At 43.8% G+C, this 18276-nt stretch overlaps 1 protein-coding gene across 1 annotated transcript; it reads left to right on the top strand.

Annotated features, from left to right (window-relative positions):
* Window positions 1-259: 259 nt before the first annotated feature.
* On the top strand, window positions 260-1778 carry fam174c (family with sequence similarity 174 member C). Its single transcript, XM_042057234.1, has 3 exons — window positions 260-731; window positions 978-1094; window positions 1297-1778. The coding sequence occupies exons 1-3, from the start codon at window positions 427-429 to the stop codon at window positions 1298-1300; spliced, it is 426 nt and encodes a 141-aa protein (XP_041913168.1). The 5' UTR covers window positions 260-426; the 3' UTR covers window positions 1301-1778.
* Window positions 1779-18276: the final 16498 nt, after the last annotated feature.

Raw genomic sequence — 18276 nt, 5'->3', positions numbered from 1 at the left:
TAACCAAATAGGTCACACATTCACAGGAAACAGGCAATTACTTCATTTCTCCCTCCACAACACTTCTAATTATGGCCTCAATTAACCCATGTTCGTCAGTGAATCATAGCTGATACATTTTATTTTAAGTTAGCTTGTCAAAGTGTTTCAACACTTTTGGACATCCCAAAATGGGAACTAAAGTAAAGTGTTTCTCTACGGCCAGTATTGAGGGTAGCACGGTGTGACGTCTGCAAAAGCCACAACAACCAGGAACAGGAATCCGAACTTTGTAAACGAGTGAATCTCAGGAAGCACAGACGTGTCGATGTCGAGTGGGAGTACAACAAGCCAGTATTTCGTGGAAAGTACCGTAGGAATTTGTCTTGAGAAGAAAACGATTTTCATTCGATTCTGTCCACCTCCTGTGTTCAGAAGCGAGTTAAAATGACGTTTCGTGTAGTTTTCGTGCTGGTGCCCCTCTTCTTGGCTCTCGCTATTACAGACGCCGCCAACAACTCCACAACTGCGACCGACAAACTGACCGTCAACCCACCAACGATTAACAACAGTGTGGTCGCCCCCAACGGGTCGCACAAAGACGAGGGCACCAACACCACGTCCCATATCGTCAAAGTAGAACACGGCATTTCGCATTTTGACACGGACAGCTCCATGATCCAAAGAGCTCTCTATGTACTTATCGGAATCACCATCATTGGAGTTCTGTATTTCCTCGTCAGAGCTGTTCGGTGAGTAAAATCAGGCCATCCATATCATATGGATATTCATATCCCATTTCAGGGAAGTTGGAGTCACAAATCGGTTAGAAATCAGCAGTGGTGTCGAATTCATGAAAGACATGTTCCAACTTCTGTCATGCCATACTGTAGCCTAAGGCCTTTGTGTACCATGTCCGCATTTTTCCCATGCAGAATAAATGTTCATCATAGTGTAAATAATCAGTCTACCTGACCCATGATGTGTCTTTCTCTTAGGCTGAAAAAAACTAGTGTTTCACAACGGAAGAAGAAATATGGGCTCCTGGCGAATCATGACGACGACGATGAAGAAGATGAGGATGACATTGTGTACGAGTCCAGATCTTTGAGGAGGTAGGCAGCCCTTGATAAAAAAAACTTAACGACAAAAAAGTATCCCAACAGCCTTGTCTTGTAGATAACCTTAGAAATGAGGCTCTTTGTTGTAGGCCATGTAATCATTTCTTTGGACTAAGTGGTCACTCCATGCTGCTGTTCACCTGGTTATTGTACAAGCTTCATGTGATTGTCCAACTGATCTCCCTCTCTGTGTTAGATGAAACTGCCATGTGAAGATAAAGAACAAGACTGCGTAACATCTGAAGAAGTTCGCGTTGATGTGGATTTGGAGTTTGTCCTTCTGGTGGGATAATTGGAACCTTAGTGAAATGAACTGAAATTTGTTGACCAAATTGTACACTTTCTGTGAGAACCACGGTTATAAATGAGATATTCAGATGATCTTGAGTTTGTTCTCGGTGCCAAAGTTGCAATATTAATGTTAACCGCAAAGACCCAGGCGGTATTCCAAGAACATGGCTAAGTAACAAGCGATTCATGGAGTATGTGGTAAACCTCTTTAAACAAGAGCCCCATGACTTCATTATCCCTGCAAAACAAAACCATAGGCTGCCTCTATTAGGCGGTCTATGGCTTACTCGGAGTTAATTTAGCCGATCTTTACAGGTTCTTCAAACTCCACCCTGGTTCAGTCTGATCTCATTTCGTCTTTTCTGTTATTAAAGATAGTACATGGCGTGTGGTGTTTGAACAGTCATGCATTATTCTGTTAAGATTCTGTTTTGACATTTATATATTTTTGTTTTATTATTATTATTCTATGTTGAGGTTGAGTGTTTCATGTTGTTATTTCTTTTTTAGCCAAATGTAAGTGCCTTTCCAAGGTCCATGCCAATCACAGGGTACCGTGTAGGATCCTCTCTAATGTTGCAGTACTCTTCAGAGCTCCATATCGCGATCACACGCTGTGAGGGTTAGTCTCTGAAGCCAGATGGGGCCTCCTGCTCCCTTTATACCATAAGGCCTCTTTTTAATCTTGTTGTTGACAGAGGTCGTGCTGGCCACCACAGTATATTGCCTGTGGTGTTAATCATTTATCAGCAGCCATCTTCCTTTGCTTTGAGTCAGTGTTCGCCTGACGTGCCCGGTGTAGTTTCACCTGTTCTGGGCTTATTTCCTAACGTTGCATATCTGATGGCTGTCACCATGCGATGCATTTGAACGCTGGAGAGGGAAAGGTGGAAGGAGGGCAAAGGTCTGATTGATGCTGTGGACATATTAGAAGACTGTCTATCATCAGAAGACTGTCTATTTATCATCCATTTTGGTTGACCCTTCAAGATTGTTATGCATTGACATAACCAAAGATATTTATAAAGTTGTTATATATCATGTGTAATATTAGGCTTTGCTGTGAACTGCTGACTTTAGCCGTTTGTATCTCTCCCCGACGCTAACTCCCTGTTATTCTTCTGGTGAGGAAAGTGCATAAGGAGACCAAGTCAGGTTGCCACCACACTTCACACCTGAACACTTTAGCGTAATTGTAATCAAGAGTGCCTCCACCACGTCTGAGGGAGACGTTGGCCCACTAGTGCCTCCATGACGTTAGCTTTATGACTCGAGCGGGAGCTTTTCCTTGGACGGAGGCACTAGTAGGTTGGGGCAGGCTCGATGGGGGCATTGCCCCCGCACTGCACAGCCTTAATGCTATCAGTTTATTGAGCCAGAAGGAGTAGAGAGTTCTCACACTCTTCAGAGCTCATTTGAGACCAAAGCAGGCAGTTTAGCAGCCAGGCCCAGCTAAGCGAACAAATAACCCACTCAAGGGCCTAGCACAGCTAAGCTAACAAATAACCCACTCAAGGGCCTAGCACAGCTAAGCTAACAAATAGCCCACTCAAGGGCCTAGCACAGCTAAGCTAACAAATAGCCCACTCAAGGGCCTAGCACAGCGGCAGTGCTCACACGTTTGCCAGGACCTAAACGTTTATTCCGTTTTTTTCCCCACTTCCTCATTGGAATGGTTTTTTCTGTTTCATTCTGTTGATCTGCTTACATTCCTGCTGTTGACTCGCGATTGCTGCTTTGGGACATGCAAGCCTCTAGGTCATGTTTTCACTTGTAATGGCCTTTATTTTCATTTCTTTGCACATTCCTCAGTGTGTGTAAGACAATATTGTTCTTGTTAAGTTGACGTCAACGTTCCTCTCTCCTCCTCAGTTAATGCCCCTTCCACTCTATTCAGTTAATGCCCCTTCCACTCTATTTTAGATTTGCTATTATGCCTTTATGTTTGTGCACATGAGCACCGTGCGTGTGTGTGTGTGGCGTAGCGTGAGCACCGTGCGTGCGTGTGTGTGTGTGTGGCATAGCGTAGCGTGAGCACCGTGCGTGTGTGTGTGTGTGGCGTAGCGTGAGCACCGTGCGTGCGTGTGTGTGTGGCGTAGCGTGAGCACCATGCGTGTGTGTGTGTGGCGTAGCGTGTTTCATGGGGCCAAATACTATGTGGTTATGTGTGGTGGGTGGGGGCTGGTTTGGGTCTGTGTACTGTAGAGTTTGTGCTGTTAAAGGCCATGGGCAGGTTTGTATTCATCTCATCTTTACATAAGCAGCTCTCAGTTGATATTTGACAATCTGCACCTTGGGCCGCTGTTGTGGCGTGTGTGTGTGTGTGTTTGTTGTGTTGTGTTGTGTGGCGTGTTTGTGTGTGTTTGTTGTGTTGTGGCGTTATGCGTGACCTGGGTGATCAGACTGCTCCACAGGCAGACACAGGATTCTGTGATGTCATTACTGCATATGTTAAGGGGTTTCAAAGTTCACTTGTTTATCTTTTAAAAGATTTTTGTTTTCAAGGGGAGGGCTGATAGAAACTGTTCTAAGTCTGTTGTTCACAGCTCTGTGTGTGAGTGCGTGTGTGAGTGTGAGTACATCTGCGTGCGTTGAGACAGACCTGGTTTGTGAAACTGCTGAAATGCAATAAAGGATGTGTGGATTTGTCAAAAATATGAGACTGGTCTTTCATTAAATGTGAGATGAAGTGACACTGCCAGTGCAACATGTTGCCCCTTGAGTTTTGGAAATGAAATGTCCCATTCCTGCCCGATATTGGATTTCAGTTGCTCAACATGGGGTATTCTTAATCATGTTTTTCATTCCATGATGCACCTAATTTGACAGGTCTGGACTGCAGACAGGCCATTTTGGCACCTGGGGAAATATGGAGACGTACTGTTTAAATATGTACAGAATTCATTTTGCCATTGTGTTCCTGAAATATTCCAGGTCCTCCCTGGGTTTTGAAGTGAGCACTATAACGAGTGGGATTAGTTGGACAGGCCCTCTCCTCTTTAGCTCAGCGGAGTCCATGATTTCCCAAAAGAAATGCAAATGTTGATTGATCTCATCACAGGACCTTTATCTCAGTTCATTTCAACGAGCTCAGGACCAGATAAGACGGTGGTATTTCTGTATCACGTCTAAATACAATTACTTCATTTGCATAATTAAGTTTACACTAGCATATGTAAATTGAGTATCAAACTGTGCTCATAGACAATGGTTATCAGAGGTTTACCTGAGCCCATACAATATGATTTTCATTACAGAAACAAATCTGTTTTTTATGCAGTGCCATCTGAGGTCCTAAAGACCACGGCCATCCAATACTGTTTTTCAGCTATTTCCCTTGTTGCAAAGATTTCTCTGGATTCTCTGAGTATTTTAGTGATGTTCTAGCCTACTGCAGATGGTCAACTCCCCAATGGACGATTCTAAGGGCCCAGTATTAGCCTAGGGGGCCCCAAATGTTCTAGCAGCAACCCTGCATCCACGGCAGTCATAATAAATGCATGTAAATCCAAAGACCTCTAGCCTCCATTTGACAATAATCAGGTGATGATGGTGATGGTGCAGAGTTAAAGTAGGCCTGCAAACAGGGATGAGAGAGAGACAAGCGGCATTCGGATACACATCTCTTGAGCAAAATGCTAACATTAGGCCCTAGCCAATGGAATATAGCCTCCTACTATTACATTGCCTTACACTTTCTTGGTTGTTTAGTGAACACCAATCTATACCAATAATAAGCAATGTAGCTATAAATGACTCGCAATAACGTTACCCTGCAGTCGTGGTGACGTCCTGGAAGACATGGCATAAAATAGAGGTCAGTTGGCAACTCAAAACAAACAGCAATATAGGCAGCAACAAATAAAAACAAAAAGCAATATAGGCTGTGCCAAATAAAAATAAAAAGCAATGACAAATAAAAAACAAAAAAGTAACCTACCACAAGTAGCCTATGGCGCCACCTCTCAACATCAATACTATAGGCTACTCGCCAATAACTAACAAGCAGGACAGAAAACTAGATGTACCGCAGAGCGGTACAAAATATGACCGCCGCCCAGTCCAGCACATTTTTTCCACACAAAAAAATCACGCTGAAAGGCCTATATGATTCTAACTGTCTCACTAAATTGCATTATCCACACTCAGTTCTCACTGGTATTTGCTAGACAACAAGTACCAAAACATGATTAGTTCATAGATTTCACATGTAAAATTCATTTTATACAACCCCACCCCCATCTTGCCTGTTCATAATTCTGAGAAATTCTTGAATTGTGTGCATGTGTGCGTGTACATGTTTATGTTTATGTGTGTGTGTGTGTGTGCGTGCTTGTGTGTTTGCCTGCGTATGTGTGTTGTGCATGTGCGCTGCGCGGCGGTCATAATAAATGATCACTTGGAGTGGTAAGCAACACAGCAAGTTTATTGCCAAAAACAACCAAAACAAATCAAATCAGCTACATGCAAAATAATTCCAGTTAATAGTTTTGTTTCTAAATTAATCTGTCAAATTATTAGCCCCTCGCCGTCGCTGTAAACAGCGTGGTCGGAGACGACAGCAGGTTTCCAGGAGCAAAACTCGTCACTGTTGAAATGATCTCATCCGCTCCCGATATTCACCCTGCGCACCCACACTAACGTGGGCAATGAGAATAAATAGCCTGTCTTTGTGAATCATGTTTTGATCTCCGCCACATCAAACAGAAGAACATGATGGGGTGAAATATGCCATTTGGGCTCTTTCCCATTACGGACCAGGGGCTTTCCCCTTAAACACCGATGGCTTCGTGTTTGATGTGTTTCCATCGTCTGTTTCCATAAGGAGCTGTAGGCCTAACACCGGGCACATTAACTAACAATGCTATACGCGCTATGCTCTAGAATCTTTGGCCATGCCCTACTCCAGGGCCGACCTGTCTGGACCACGGCCCGGTCCGGCCTCAATCATGTAAATATAAAAAGTCAGAGTAACCACAGAGACCGGGGTTTTACCCATAGAGGAAAAGCGCCAGTCTAAGCTGAGCGCATTTTTTGAAAATTCACTTTTTTTTCACACAGAGCACACATTTCTTCCATAGTGGTTTTATTTGGTTTCACCAACGCCTGCTGGTGCTCAGACACTGCCATCTGATGGACTCCGAGAACTATCGTCTACTTTTATTTGGACAACATTCGCTTATCATAATCAGAGGTGGACAAAGTAGGCCTACACAATTCCTCTACTTAAGTGAAAGTATAGATACACCATGTCAAATATTAGGCTACTCCAATACAAGTGAACGTTTCTAAGTCCGATTTTTACTTAAAGGGAAACTTGGCAGGATTTCCCCCTCTGCTGGAGAAATTGTGCATTATGCTATTTTAAACTGTGGGAAAAGGTAACGATAAAGCACATGGATTTGTTTACAAGCTAGCGAACGGCTAGCATACGTTTGGCATAACTATGTGGATGTTACAAGGTAAGAAACACGATTTAAAACGAGTTTATTGTTTCTCACTTCTCTTTCCGGGACGGTAGTCTCAATGTTGCAAGGTTGGTTTTCCGCCTGGGGACGCTAGGCGCAGCGGTGAAAGTCACCATTTTCACCGGAACAGGTCATTTAACCATCCAAATGATTTCTAAACGGGTTTATTACGTTGAAATAGTTGCCAAGTTCCCCTTTAACATGAAATTGTGAAGTATTTGGGGAGTTCATCATCTACAGGACAATATTATTGAAACATTCAGAGAACCCAGAGAAATCTTTGCAAACAAGGGAAAGAGCTAAAAAACAAATTGGATGGCCGTGGTCTTTTGGACCTCAGATGGCACTGCATCAATACCAGACCTGTTTCCAGACCTGTCATTGTATGGGCTCAGGAAAACCTCTGATCACCATTTTCTATTTGCGCAATTTGATACTCAATTCAAAAACTACAGCCAAAATTGTTACAGCCAAAATTATACTGAGACATGATACAGAAAATACCACCATCTTATCTGGGCCTGAGCTTGTTTAAAATGGACTGAGGTAACATGGAAAAGGTTCTGTGGTTAGACCAATTAAAATTTGCCATTCTTTTTGGAAATCATGGACTCACCTGGGCTAAAGAGGAGAGGGCCTATCCAAGTATTGATAGCAATTATTTTAGGGTTTCAAAACTACTTTTAGTTAGCCATGTGGCCCCTCTTGGCATTAAACAAAGGCACCCTCCCCTCCCCCAATGAAATGCTAATGTACTCTTCCAAGGGCTATCAGATGCTGTGGAGAGAGTGAGCAGCACAAAATTTCTGGGGGTGCACATCAGCGACGACCTCTCCTGGACCACCAACACAGCATCACTGGCGAAGAAAGCCCAGCAGCGCCTCTACTTCTTGCGCAAATTGAAGAAGGCAAGTGCCACGCCTCCTGTCATGACTACATTCTACAGAGGGACCATCGAGAGCATCGTCTCCAGCAGCATCACAGTGTGGGGCGGAAGCTGCACAGATCAGAACAGGAAGACCCTCCAGCGCACTGTTAACACAGCTAAGAGGATCATTGGAGCACCACTCCCCTCCCTGCAGGACATTTACACCACCCGCCTCACCCGCAAAGCACTAATGATTGTCAAGGATACAACCCACCCTGCACACGAACTGTTCAGCCTCCTGCCCTCTGGAAAGCGGTACAGGAGCCTCCGCTCCCGCACCACCAGACTGGCAAGTAGCTTCATCCACCAAGCAATCAGGATGCTGAACACTCTACCCACTCTCCCATCACTGACAGCCCCCCCCACCCACCAGCCAACCAGGAACCTAGGAAACTAGGATCCTGTCTACCAAACCCCCCCCCAACACCGCCATGTGGAACTGCACTGTGACTGCGCAGCCAAACGTGTTGCTGCTTCACATCAAGCCTGATATACTTGAATTACTGCATACTGCATATCAATGTAAATATACAGGTCACACAAGCACAAGTTTAAACTTCATGTAACTGTTAAGACTACAGAAATATACAACACAACTACCTCTATTTTTTTTTAATATATATATGTCCTATATTTCTATTTTGATACATACATGTTCTATATTTCAGTCTTGCACTTTAATTTAATGTTTATTGTCTATGGCTATGTCCATAGTATGTCTATGTCTGTATTTAAAGCATGTCTATGTCTGCATGGGAAAGTAAGAAACGAAATTTCAATTCTTTGTATGACCAGTGCATGTAAAGAAATTGACAATAAAAGCCGACTTGACTTGACTTGAGATCCACAAGACAAATGATGTTACCTTGCTATAATGTATCCATGTGTCATGAAATGTAAATATATTCATGTTTGGTATCATTATAATAATCTCAGTACAAGGATTGTAATGATTTCATTGTGAGAATGTTTGGAACATTCTATAAGTGATATTTCTGATATATAAGATATCTCTCCTCATGCTGTTCAGATAAGAATGCATAGGTGTGAAGTAGGTGTGAGTAGGTGTGTCTGATGCCATCTGGAGAACCAACCACGTGGGATTGTTTTGCCGCCAATTCTTTCTTTGTTTAACCCATACAAAAGTGACTAACTTGCATTGTTTGTCAGAAGAACTAGAACTAGAAGATGGAGTACTGAAGAAGAGAGAGAGAGGTTGATCCAGCAGAGGCCATGGCCTCTGTGCCATGGCCTACATAGACCATGTTTTACCCTCTCTGCTTGTAACAGAATAAACCTGATCATGAAGTTAACCAGTCTAAGTTAATATTAAGTAATTATTCACCACAATTACTTTCAGTATCCAACCTATCCAACTTGTTTTAGTGCTCAGTTCCAAACCCAACATCTATGACGATGTGGAGGAGCATTAGTGCCTACAGCATGGGCATCTTGCACATTTGTCAAATAATCAATTCTGAATGATGTATGCAGGTTTTGAGCAACATATACTGCCATCCAGGCAATGTCTATTCCAAGGAAGACCTTGCACATTTCAGGGAAACAATGCCAAAATTAATTCTGCACATATTTAAATAGTATTTCTCCATAGAGGAAGAGTCCAAGGTGCTACAATGGCCTGTCTGCAGTCCAGATTTGTCAAATTAGATGCATAATGGAATGAAAAACATGACTAAGAATACCCCATACTGTTGAGCAGCTGAAATCCTTTGGGGAGTAAGGGGACAACATTTCATTCTCAAAACTCTAGCAACTGGTCTCCTCAGTTCCTAAACATTTACAGCAGTGTGTTAAATGAAGAGGTGAAGCAGCACAGTGGTAAACATGCTCCCGTCCCAACTTTTTTTGAAACATGTTGCTGGCATCAAATTCAAAATTAACATATATTTTTCCATGAAATTGTCCAAATTTTCATTTTCAACATTAATATGTTGTCTATGTCAAGGCCGTAGCCATGATGTCAACATTGGGGGGGACCAAATCTGTGGTGCGGTGTGAATTTCAATAACAGAATTTCAATACATTTACGGCCATGCAAAAATATTATTAAAATCACAAACAAGTCATTAGTTAAGTCAGTCAATTAGGATATACCAAACTTTTTACGGACATAGGCATGGATGGATTGTGAACCTCTGGGAATAGATGCAAAACAACCCCTCCCCTGTTAAGATAGGGGCGCCCGGGGGCATACTTCCCTGGAAGACTTAAAAAAAAAAAAAAAAGAGCCTTTATATTATGACGACTTGTGAGTTTTGTGGAAATAGAAGAGAAGGGCGGAGAAGCAAGTTCACACAGTCTTAGGCTTCAGGGCCCCCTGAGCTCTTGGGCCCAGTAGGTCCATTCAATAATCCATCCCTGGACATAGACCTGTGGTATGACTCCATTTGTCTCCAAAATGTATATTTTAAAAGAAAATACAAACTAGAGTATCTTTGATAACCTCTATATTACACTGAATGTTTACTCATAGGTTTGGACCCAGCCCAGTCATATTTTGTATTTTGATTTTATTATTCTGGCGGCTAATCACACAATTTTAAGGTTGTTTGAAAGGGATTGGATTCAATATAGGCTACTAAGACAGGTCCCTCTTCTTTCTGACTCACCTCAAGTTACCCTATGCATTATAGGCTGGTTTCTGACAGAAATTACGTTTTGTGTTAAAATGTAGAAACACAGCCTTTATTTGGTGAATGGAGGTGGAAATTCCTTTCTTTGGTTAATGTCCGCGATTCACATTAACTGTAGGCTATCACCGCCATTGTAAACGTTTTTTTCACCTTTTGTGCCGTCGCCACATTTGAGTGCTACGTTTTGCCTGCATGGATGCGCGATTGAGTGCGCATCTAATGTAACATGCAAGATGCAACAGCCATTTCTAAGAGGCTTATAAACCGGTTCATTTCTGACATTACTACTAGCATGCATTATTTATGTTGTAAGACATGTGAAAGAAATGAATGACACAGGCACGCACAAATTCAAATGAAAGGACACTACGTTTCACTTTCGCTATCATTGCGAGAAAATAGGCTACAATATGGAAAATGTTACCTTTAAGTCTGATCAGCTTCACAAATGAATGGGGTTTCCTTAGACAGTGCTACACCTTTCCAACAAGTTCCCTTTGAGTCTGATCAGCTTCACAAATGAATGGGGTTTCCTTAGACAGGGCTACACCTTCCCAACAAGCTCCCTTTGAGTCTGATCAGCTTCACAAATGAATGGGGTTTCCTTAGACAGTGCTGCACCTTCCCAACAAGTTCCCTTTGAGTCTGATCAGCTTCACAAATGAATGGGGTTTCCTTAGACAGTGCTGCACCTTCCCAACAAGTTCCCTTTGAGTCTGATCAGCTTCACAAATGAATGGGGTTTCCTTAGACAGTGCTGCACCTTCCCAACAAGTTCCCTTTGAGTCTGATCAGCTTCACAAATGAATGGGGTTTCCTTAGGCAGGGCTACACCTTCCCAACAAGCTCCCTTTGAGTCTGATCAGCTTCACAAATGAATGGGGTTTCCTTAGGCAGTGCTACACCTTCCCAACAAGCTCCCTTTGAGTCTGATCAGCTTCACAAATGAATGGGGTTTCCTTAGACAGGGCTACACCTTTCCAACAAGCTTTGTGAGAATTGTACAGGTATCTTTTGCGATATTGTTGACAGCCTGCACCGCAGCAGGGTGCAGGAAGCTTTTGATATCGCACGCCTTAAACGATAAACGCAAAACCTCCAGGACAAACCACTCACAGTGTACTCTCTGAAACCATGAATAAGTCACTAATTTGTGTGTTATTTACGTTTGATTGCATTTCAGATGGCGGGACTTGTTGGTTTCCTGTAGTAGCCTATAGCGTTTTTTTCTTTATTTTTTTGTATGTCCGAATATTGGGGGGGACATTTTGGTCACATCTGAATACTGGGGGGGACGTAGTCTATGGTGACTACGGCCCTGGTCTATGTCCTTGCTGCTATATATGTTTACAAGATTTGCAGTTATCACATTCTGTTTCTATTTGCATTTTACACAATGTCCCAACTTTTTCTGTTTTGGGGTTGTATAATTTAAATCATTATTCTCTGTTTACAAATCTAAAACATTTTCACTGCTGAATACCAAACCAGAAAACTCAATTAGATTATTTATCGTTTAATAATAAAGATCTAGCTATGTGGTGAATGTCAGGTGTCTAATTTCATTCCAGTTTCGCAATGATCATGGATGATAGCCTGGTTACCACCACTTCTCAAATCTCATTTGCTAACAGGTTGGTCTGGCTTCTCCCTGGCTGCATAGAGGGTGGTACAGCCAAGTTCAAATTGAACTATTGAAAAAGTGAACTTCAAGATGGTCTATCGTATTTAAAGAATCAAATGTGGTTAAAAGTAACGAGTAGGCCTACTTCATGCTCATATTTCAAATGTAGTGGAGTCAAAAGTAGGCTACAGTATTTGTCTTTCAAATGCAGTGGAGTAAAAGTCACACGTCTCCAAAAACAGGAATATTCAAGTAAAGTACAGATACTCAAAAATCATACTTAAATGTAGCCGCACGCTCCAATAAACCATGTAGCCCTAAACCTGAAGGGGGAGGAGGGGGAGGAGAAGGAGGAGGAGGAATTGAATTGAACCTGAATTGTGGATTCACAAATTAATAGGATCATCGTGGTTATTTTAGGCTATTTAGCCTGATATATACTGTATATATATAGAGAGAGCCTACACGACACTACAATAGACCTCTGAAGTTCGCCTAAGCTATCTTTGCCCATATAAGGAGATCCGGTATCTTGAGATTTTTCCTGTGGGATTTTGGAAGGATCTAGAGTAGCAGTCCAGGCCTGGTGGTCAGGAGACCAACGTCTCACTTCTCTGGTCTCCTCATCGTCCTGCTCCTGTAAGTTGGAGTCCACCTGGGCTGCACACCGGCCGTTGCTTTGTTATCTGTCGGCCAGCGGCCATTTTGCTCGGCTCCTGAGGATGAGGTGTTATCAGGTGACTGGCAGGCAGTCCACACCAGGCCACGCCTCCCCTGGTCGCACTACCAGGTGTCAATCAAGCTGCAGTGGCCAATGACAGCTGCTGCCTTCCATCCACAGAGTGACCAATCAGATCTGTTGCTCTGCTCCACACTCAAACTGGAGCCTTATCTGTCCACTCCTGGTCCTCTCATCTCTCTCTGTCTCCTCTTTCTCTCTCTCTTTCTCTCCTCTCAGTAAGTAGCCCTGTCTCTCCTGCATTTCTCACTGATACAATACTCTCTCTCCCTTTCTCCCTCTCTCTCCCTTTCTCCCTTTCTCTCTCTCTCTCTCTCTCTCTCTACTGTGCCGGCACTTTGGCTGGTTGTCAGATGATAGTGCAGATGCCTGTCTCTTGGGTACGCCTCTCCTCCTCTATTCTCCTCTCCTCTCATCTCCTCTCCTCTTTTCTTCTCTTCTCTTCTCTCCTCTCTTCTTCTCCTCTCTTCTTCTCCTCTCCTCTCATCTCCTCTTCTCCTCTCCTCTTCTCCTCTCCTCTCCTCCTCTCCTCTTCTCCTCTCCTCTCATCTCCTCTCCTCTTCTCCTCTCCTCTCTTCAACCTCGCTGGTGCAGCAACACACTCCCTGCAACACGGCATATCAGAGTGAATCATGGAGCATCACTTACAGCGCTCACCCCCCCCCCCCCCCCCCCCCCCCCCCGCTCAGCTCACTGATAAAGCTCCGAGCACTTCAATGTGATACATTCTAATCTGGCTCAGAACACTCGACAGCAAACTGCATTTCATGGCAGGTGTTGGACACTAGATGGCAGGAGTCTACTGTGGTCTACCCTGGAGTCTTTATGCATGTCATGGCAGGTGTTGGACACTAGATGGCAGTGTAAGTCTTTGTAACTTTCTTGTGTGTGTGAGTCACAAGGCTGATTTGCCATCTGTAAAACATGCTTCAGGTTTAAGCACTCTGGTGGTTAGTGTGGATGATTATACGGTAATATTCATTAAATGTATCATATGTGGGTGAAATAGCCATATGTTTTCTGTTCTGAGCTCCCTCTCCCTCTCTCACTTCCTCTCTCTCTCCCTCTCTCTCTCTCTCTCTTTCTCCTTCTCTCTCTCTCTGTTGGTCAGCAGGCCCTGATCTGAAGTCATTTTCAGGAGTAATTACTCGTCCTGAAGGACTCTGAGCAGCCTGGAGATCAGTCTGAAATAACAGTAATGTCCATTCCCATAAGAAGTTAGCCACTCGTGCCCACGTTTAGGTCAAATGGTCTTTTTCACGTCCTGCGTTCTACACAGATGAGGTCCCGCCCTTCCCACTGTATTTGGAGACTCCTGGGCAGAGCCATACAGACACACACACACACACACACACACACACACACACAGACACACACGCACACACACACACACGCGCGCGCACACGCACGCACACACGCACACACACAAACACGCAGTGGGTGATGGACAGGAGTTTAATTAACACCAGCATACACATTACATGTAGTACAGCAAGCAGAGTCCATGTACTGTTTCATATTAGGAGATGTTCAAAGATGACTTCCAACATGCCAAAGAAGTTTAAATGCAGCTCTCTCTCTCTCTCTCTCTCTCTCTCTCTTTCTCTCTTTCTCTTTCTCTCTCTCTCTCTCTTTCTCTCTCTCTCTGTCTCTGTGTGTGTCCATGGACAACTGTGTCAAGGCCATCAGCCATCAATCATCAATGCACAGAGTCATGAGCAAGGCTGTTCAGATAATGTACAGAATCTATATGGATGAGGCCATGTGGACATGCCACACTGCCCAGCAGGAGCTGTGCTGGTGAGGACACTATATTATGCATCAAAGCACCTAACCAGTTTATACACACACACACATACAGACTCACTACACTGCACACACACACACATACAGGCTTTATATCTAACCAGACACTATAAAGCACCTAACCAGACCAGACCCTACCTACTTTTCCACAGCCTGTGCTGACGCCTGTCTGTTGTGCCTTAACACAAACCCTTCAGATCTGTGTGTTGTGTGTGGCTGGTGTTGGTGTGTATGTTGCTGTGTGTGTGTGTTGTGTGTGGCTGGTGTTGGTGTGTATGTTGTGTGGCTGGTATTGGTGTGTATGTTGCTGTGTGTCTGTGTTGTGTGTGGCTGGTGTTGGTGCGTATTAGATGTGTTGTGTGTGGCTGGTGTTGGTGTGTATGTTGCTGTGTGTGTGTGTTGTGTGTGGCTGGTGTTGGTGTGTATGTTGCTATGTGTGTGTGTGTATGTGTGTTGTGTGTGGCTGGTGTTGGTGCGTATTAGATGTGTTGTGTGTGTGTGTGTGTTGTGTGTGGCTGGTGTTGGTGTGTATGTTGCTGTGTGTGTGTGTTGTGTGTGGCTGGTGTTGGTGCGTATTAGATGTGTTGTTTGTGTGTGTGTTGTGTGTGGCTGGTGTTAGTGCGTATTAGATGTGTTGTGTGTGTGTGTGTTGTGATTGGCTGGTGTTGCTGCGTATGTTGCTGTGTTAGATTGAACTCCGTTCTTGTACTACTTGATCTGAGCGCTGCCTTTGATACGGTAGACCAGGGGTCTCAAACTCCCGGCCCGCGGGCCAAATCGGGCCCGCACCTGGCCCAATTCCGGCCCGCGGCCTATTTCAAAATAATAATGTAATTCGGCCCTTGAGGGTATTTTTAATTGCGACAAACAACGACACTGATTAAAATAGACGATAGATCCAAGTACGGTAACAAATCTTATTTGTACTACTCTCCTCCACTAGTTGCTAGACATCCAGAGCTTGATTCAAGCCCAAAATCGCTGCACACAGTTTTCAGGAAATACAGTGTATTAGCCTACACGCGAGAAACATGAAGACGTGCATTTGTTTGTAATGACCCGGAAGCGATTTAGGCCATAGTTTTGCACAAATTGAAGCAGAAATAGGCCTACACCAAATGTTGAAAAAACGTTTACGTGTGATGAAGTCTTGGGTAGGCTATGCTATTCACCTATTCTGATTCTGAAGGAGAATATCTGCCTTTTGGAGATTATATTATGATCGATCGTCTATTGACAGTGATAGTTACGGTGCGTCTGTGAATGAAGGTGCGTCTGCGTGTACGACGGTGTCCACTAAGCATACCATGCTTATTTCGACCCTCTGCCTAAAATAGCTCGAGGTTGCAGTGGTAATCGTGATGATAGTGTCCGTAATGGACGTGGTACAGACAGCTCTGAAGAACTGCAAAGTCACCCGCGATAGGAACTGATTTGACCAGGCTACTTTATTGTAGACCTATAATAACGGTTTGTGGAACAGGCTAGTAATAGTTTACTATTGTTACATCTTAGGCCTACTGTTTTCCTGTTAATTTGTTATTTGGGTAATATGACAAAAAGAAAGTAAACCTGCTCAGATAGTTCAACATCCAGTATTTACTGAAAGGTGCATAATTTGAGGTGCTTACCATCCAGTGGCAAATTAGATGGGTAAATTTACCCCCTTCATAAACTTTTGTTTATACTCAAAGATTTTTACATTTACAGTAGGACTTTATCTCTGACCACTTTCAAGCCATGGCCTTTTGAAATTTTGATATGCCAGGTTTAAATAAGTTATGAGAGGAAAATATTTTTATTTGGTGTGAAACACACACATACCTGTTTTTATGCTTTTTTGTTTCTTTTCATAATTTGTATTTATATTTATTTTATCATTATTTTATAGCACAGGTGTCTAAAAATAGATACAAAATCTTGCACTTTCTGTTCGCAGTTTTGTATTTGAAAATACAGTATTTGAAAAAAAAACATTACATTTTAGGAAATAGCCATTCTTTTTTGTATTATTCTTTAACACTGACGCGGCCCTCCAATCAGATGACGTTGGCAGAAGTGGCCCCCAGCTCATTTGAGTTTGAGACTCCTGCAGTAGCCCATGCCTTGCTTCTCAGCAGGCTACAGCATCATGTTGGCCTATCCGGATCTGTCCTTAGTTGGTTCAGGGCATATCTTTCTGGCAGAGATTTCTTTGTCTCCCTTAGTGACCACTCCTCTGCCACCACTCTCATCACATGCGGTGTCCCTCAAGGGTCCATTCTCGGGTCAGTTCTATTTAGTCTGTACATGCTCCTACTGGGAAACATTATCAGGAGACATGGGATTGACTTCCATAGCTATGCTGACGACACCCAGCTTTTAATTGAATTGGGTGTGTGTGTTGTGTGTGTGTGTGTGTGTGTGTGTGTGTGTGTGTGTGTGTGTGTTGCTGTGTGTGTGGACATTCAGTGTGAGCTTCCAGTTTGTTACGTCTGTAACATCCCACCATGACAATCTAGTGACAGAGAGGCGTTGCCATGGAGGCTAGGTTCTGCATCCCATAATTCCAGTTGACTCGTGTCAGCGGTGATTCATTGCAGTGTGAAGAACGTGGAGAAGCCAAGCCAACAAGGGGAACGAAATGCCATTGAGTTGCCCAGCTGGTGACCAGTACAATCGCCTCCAAGAATGGCACTGGCTCCACAATGCCCGGACCCCAGAAATCCCAAATTTAAAAGAAACGGAGAGAGCGAGAGAGTGGGAGGGAGAGAGGGAGGGAGGGAGAGAGAGAGGGAGGGAGAGAAGTGGAAAGAGAGGGAGAGAAATGGAATGAATTTATTCAAAATTCAACTCTCTGGAAAAATGTGAGCGAGCTGCGTGTGTGTGTGTGTGTGTGTGTGTGTGTGTGCGTGCAGCTTGTGAGTGAAGTGAGAAACGCACTGAAGCGATGCTGATGACTCTCATACCCCCCCCCCCCTCCCGCTCTCATTGGCTCAATCCATGCCACCCCAATCAGTTTTCTCAGGCCTGAGAGAGAGAGAGGAAGAGAGAGAGACAGATAGAGAGAGAGAGGAAGAGATAGAGCTTGGTTGGATTTATCATTCAGATGTTCATCCTGAAAAATCATCTTTATATGCTTTTGTATGCTGCATGCTTTCCCTTTTCATAGCATGCGTGTGTTCCTCTCACAGCTGCAGAGGGCATTCCCATATGACATTCCCATATGAGGGCATTCCCATATGACATTACCATATGACATTCCCATATGACATGCCCATATGAGGGCATTCCCATATGAGGACTCCCAGACTATTTCCAGTGACAGGCAGTAACTTCACTACTTGGTAGCGTAGCTATTTTCTGAAGCAGATAACTTTTGAAAACCCTGCTGAAAAAAAACAGCTAGAAACCAGCTTATGCTGGTAGCTGGCTATAGCTGGTCTTTGCTGGTTTTCTTCCAGCTCTTGCTGATCTTTGCTGGTGTAACTGGTTGGGCCACCAGCTGGACAACTGAGGAAGCTGGTCATGCTGGTGTGACCAGCCTGTCATGTCGGACACAGCTGGTGTAAGTTGGTCATGGTGACCAGCCTGTCATGTTGGATAGCTGGTGTAAGATGGTCATGTTGGATAGCTGGTGTAAGATGGTCATGCTGGTGACCAGTCTCTGTTCTGGTCAGGGGTTTT

The sequence above is a fragment of the Alosa sapidissima genome, chromosome 12 (assembly GCF_018492685.1).
Source record: "Alosa sapidissima isolate fAloSap1 chromosome 12, fAloSap1.pri, whole genome shotgun sequence".
NCBI lineage: Eukaryota > Metazoa > Chordata > Actinopteri > Clupeiformes > Clupeidae > Alosa > Alosa sapidissima.
Note: the sequence above shows the minus strand (reverse complement) of the source record. Positions and strands in the feature narration are given on the sequence as shown.

What these genes read in the sequence shown, in the direction of transcription:
- fam174c (XM_042057234.1), top strand. Translation starts at nt 427, where the DNA reads ATGACGTTTCGTGTAGTTTTCGTGCTGGTGCCCCTCTTCTTGGCTCTC. An exon ending in TTCCTCGTCAGAGCTGTTCG is followed by an intron (nt 732 to 977) that starts GTGAGTAAAATC and finishes TCTTTCTCTTAG; the next exon opens with GCTGAAAAAAACTAGTGTTT.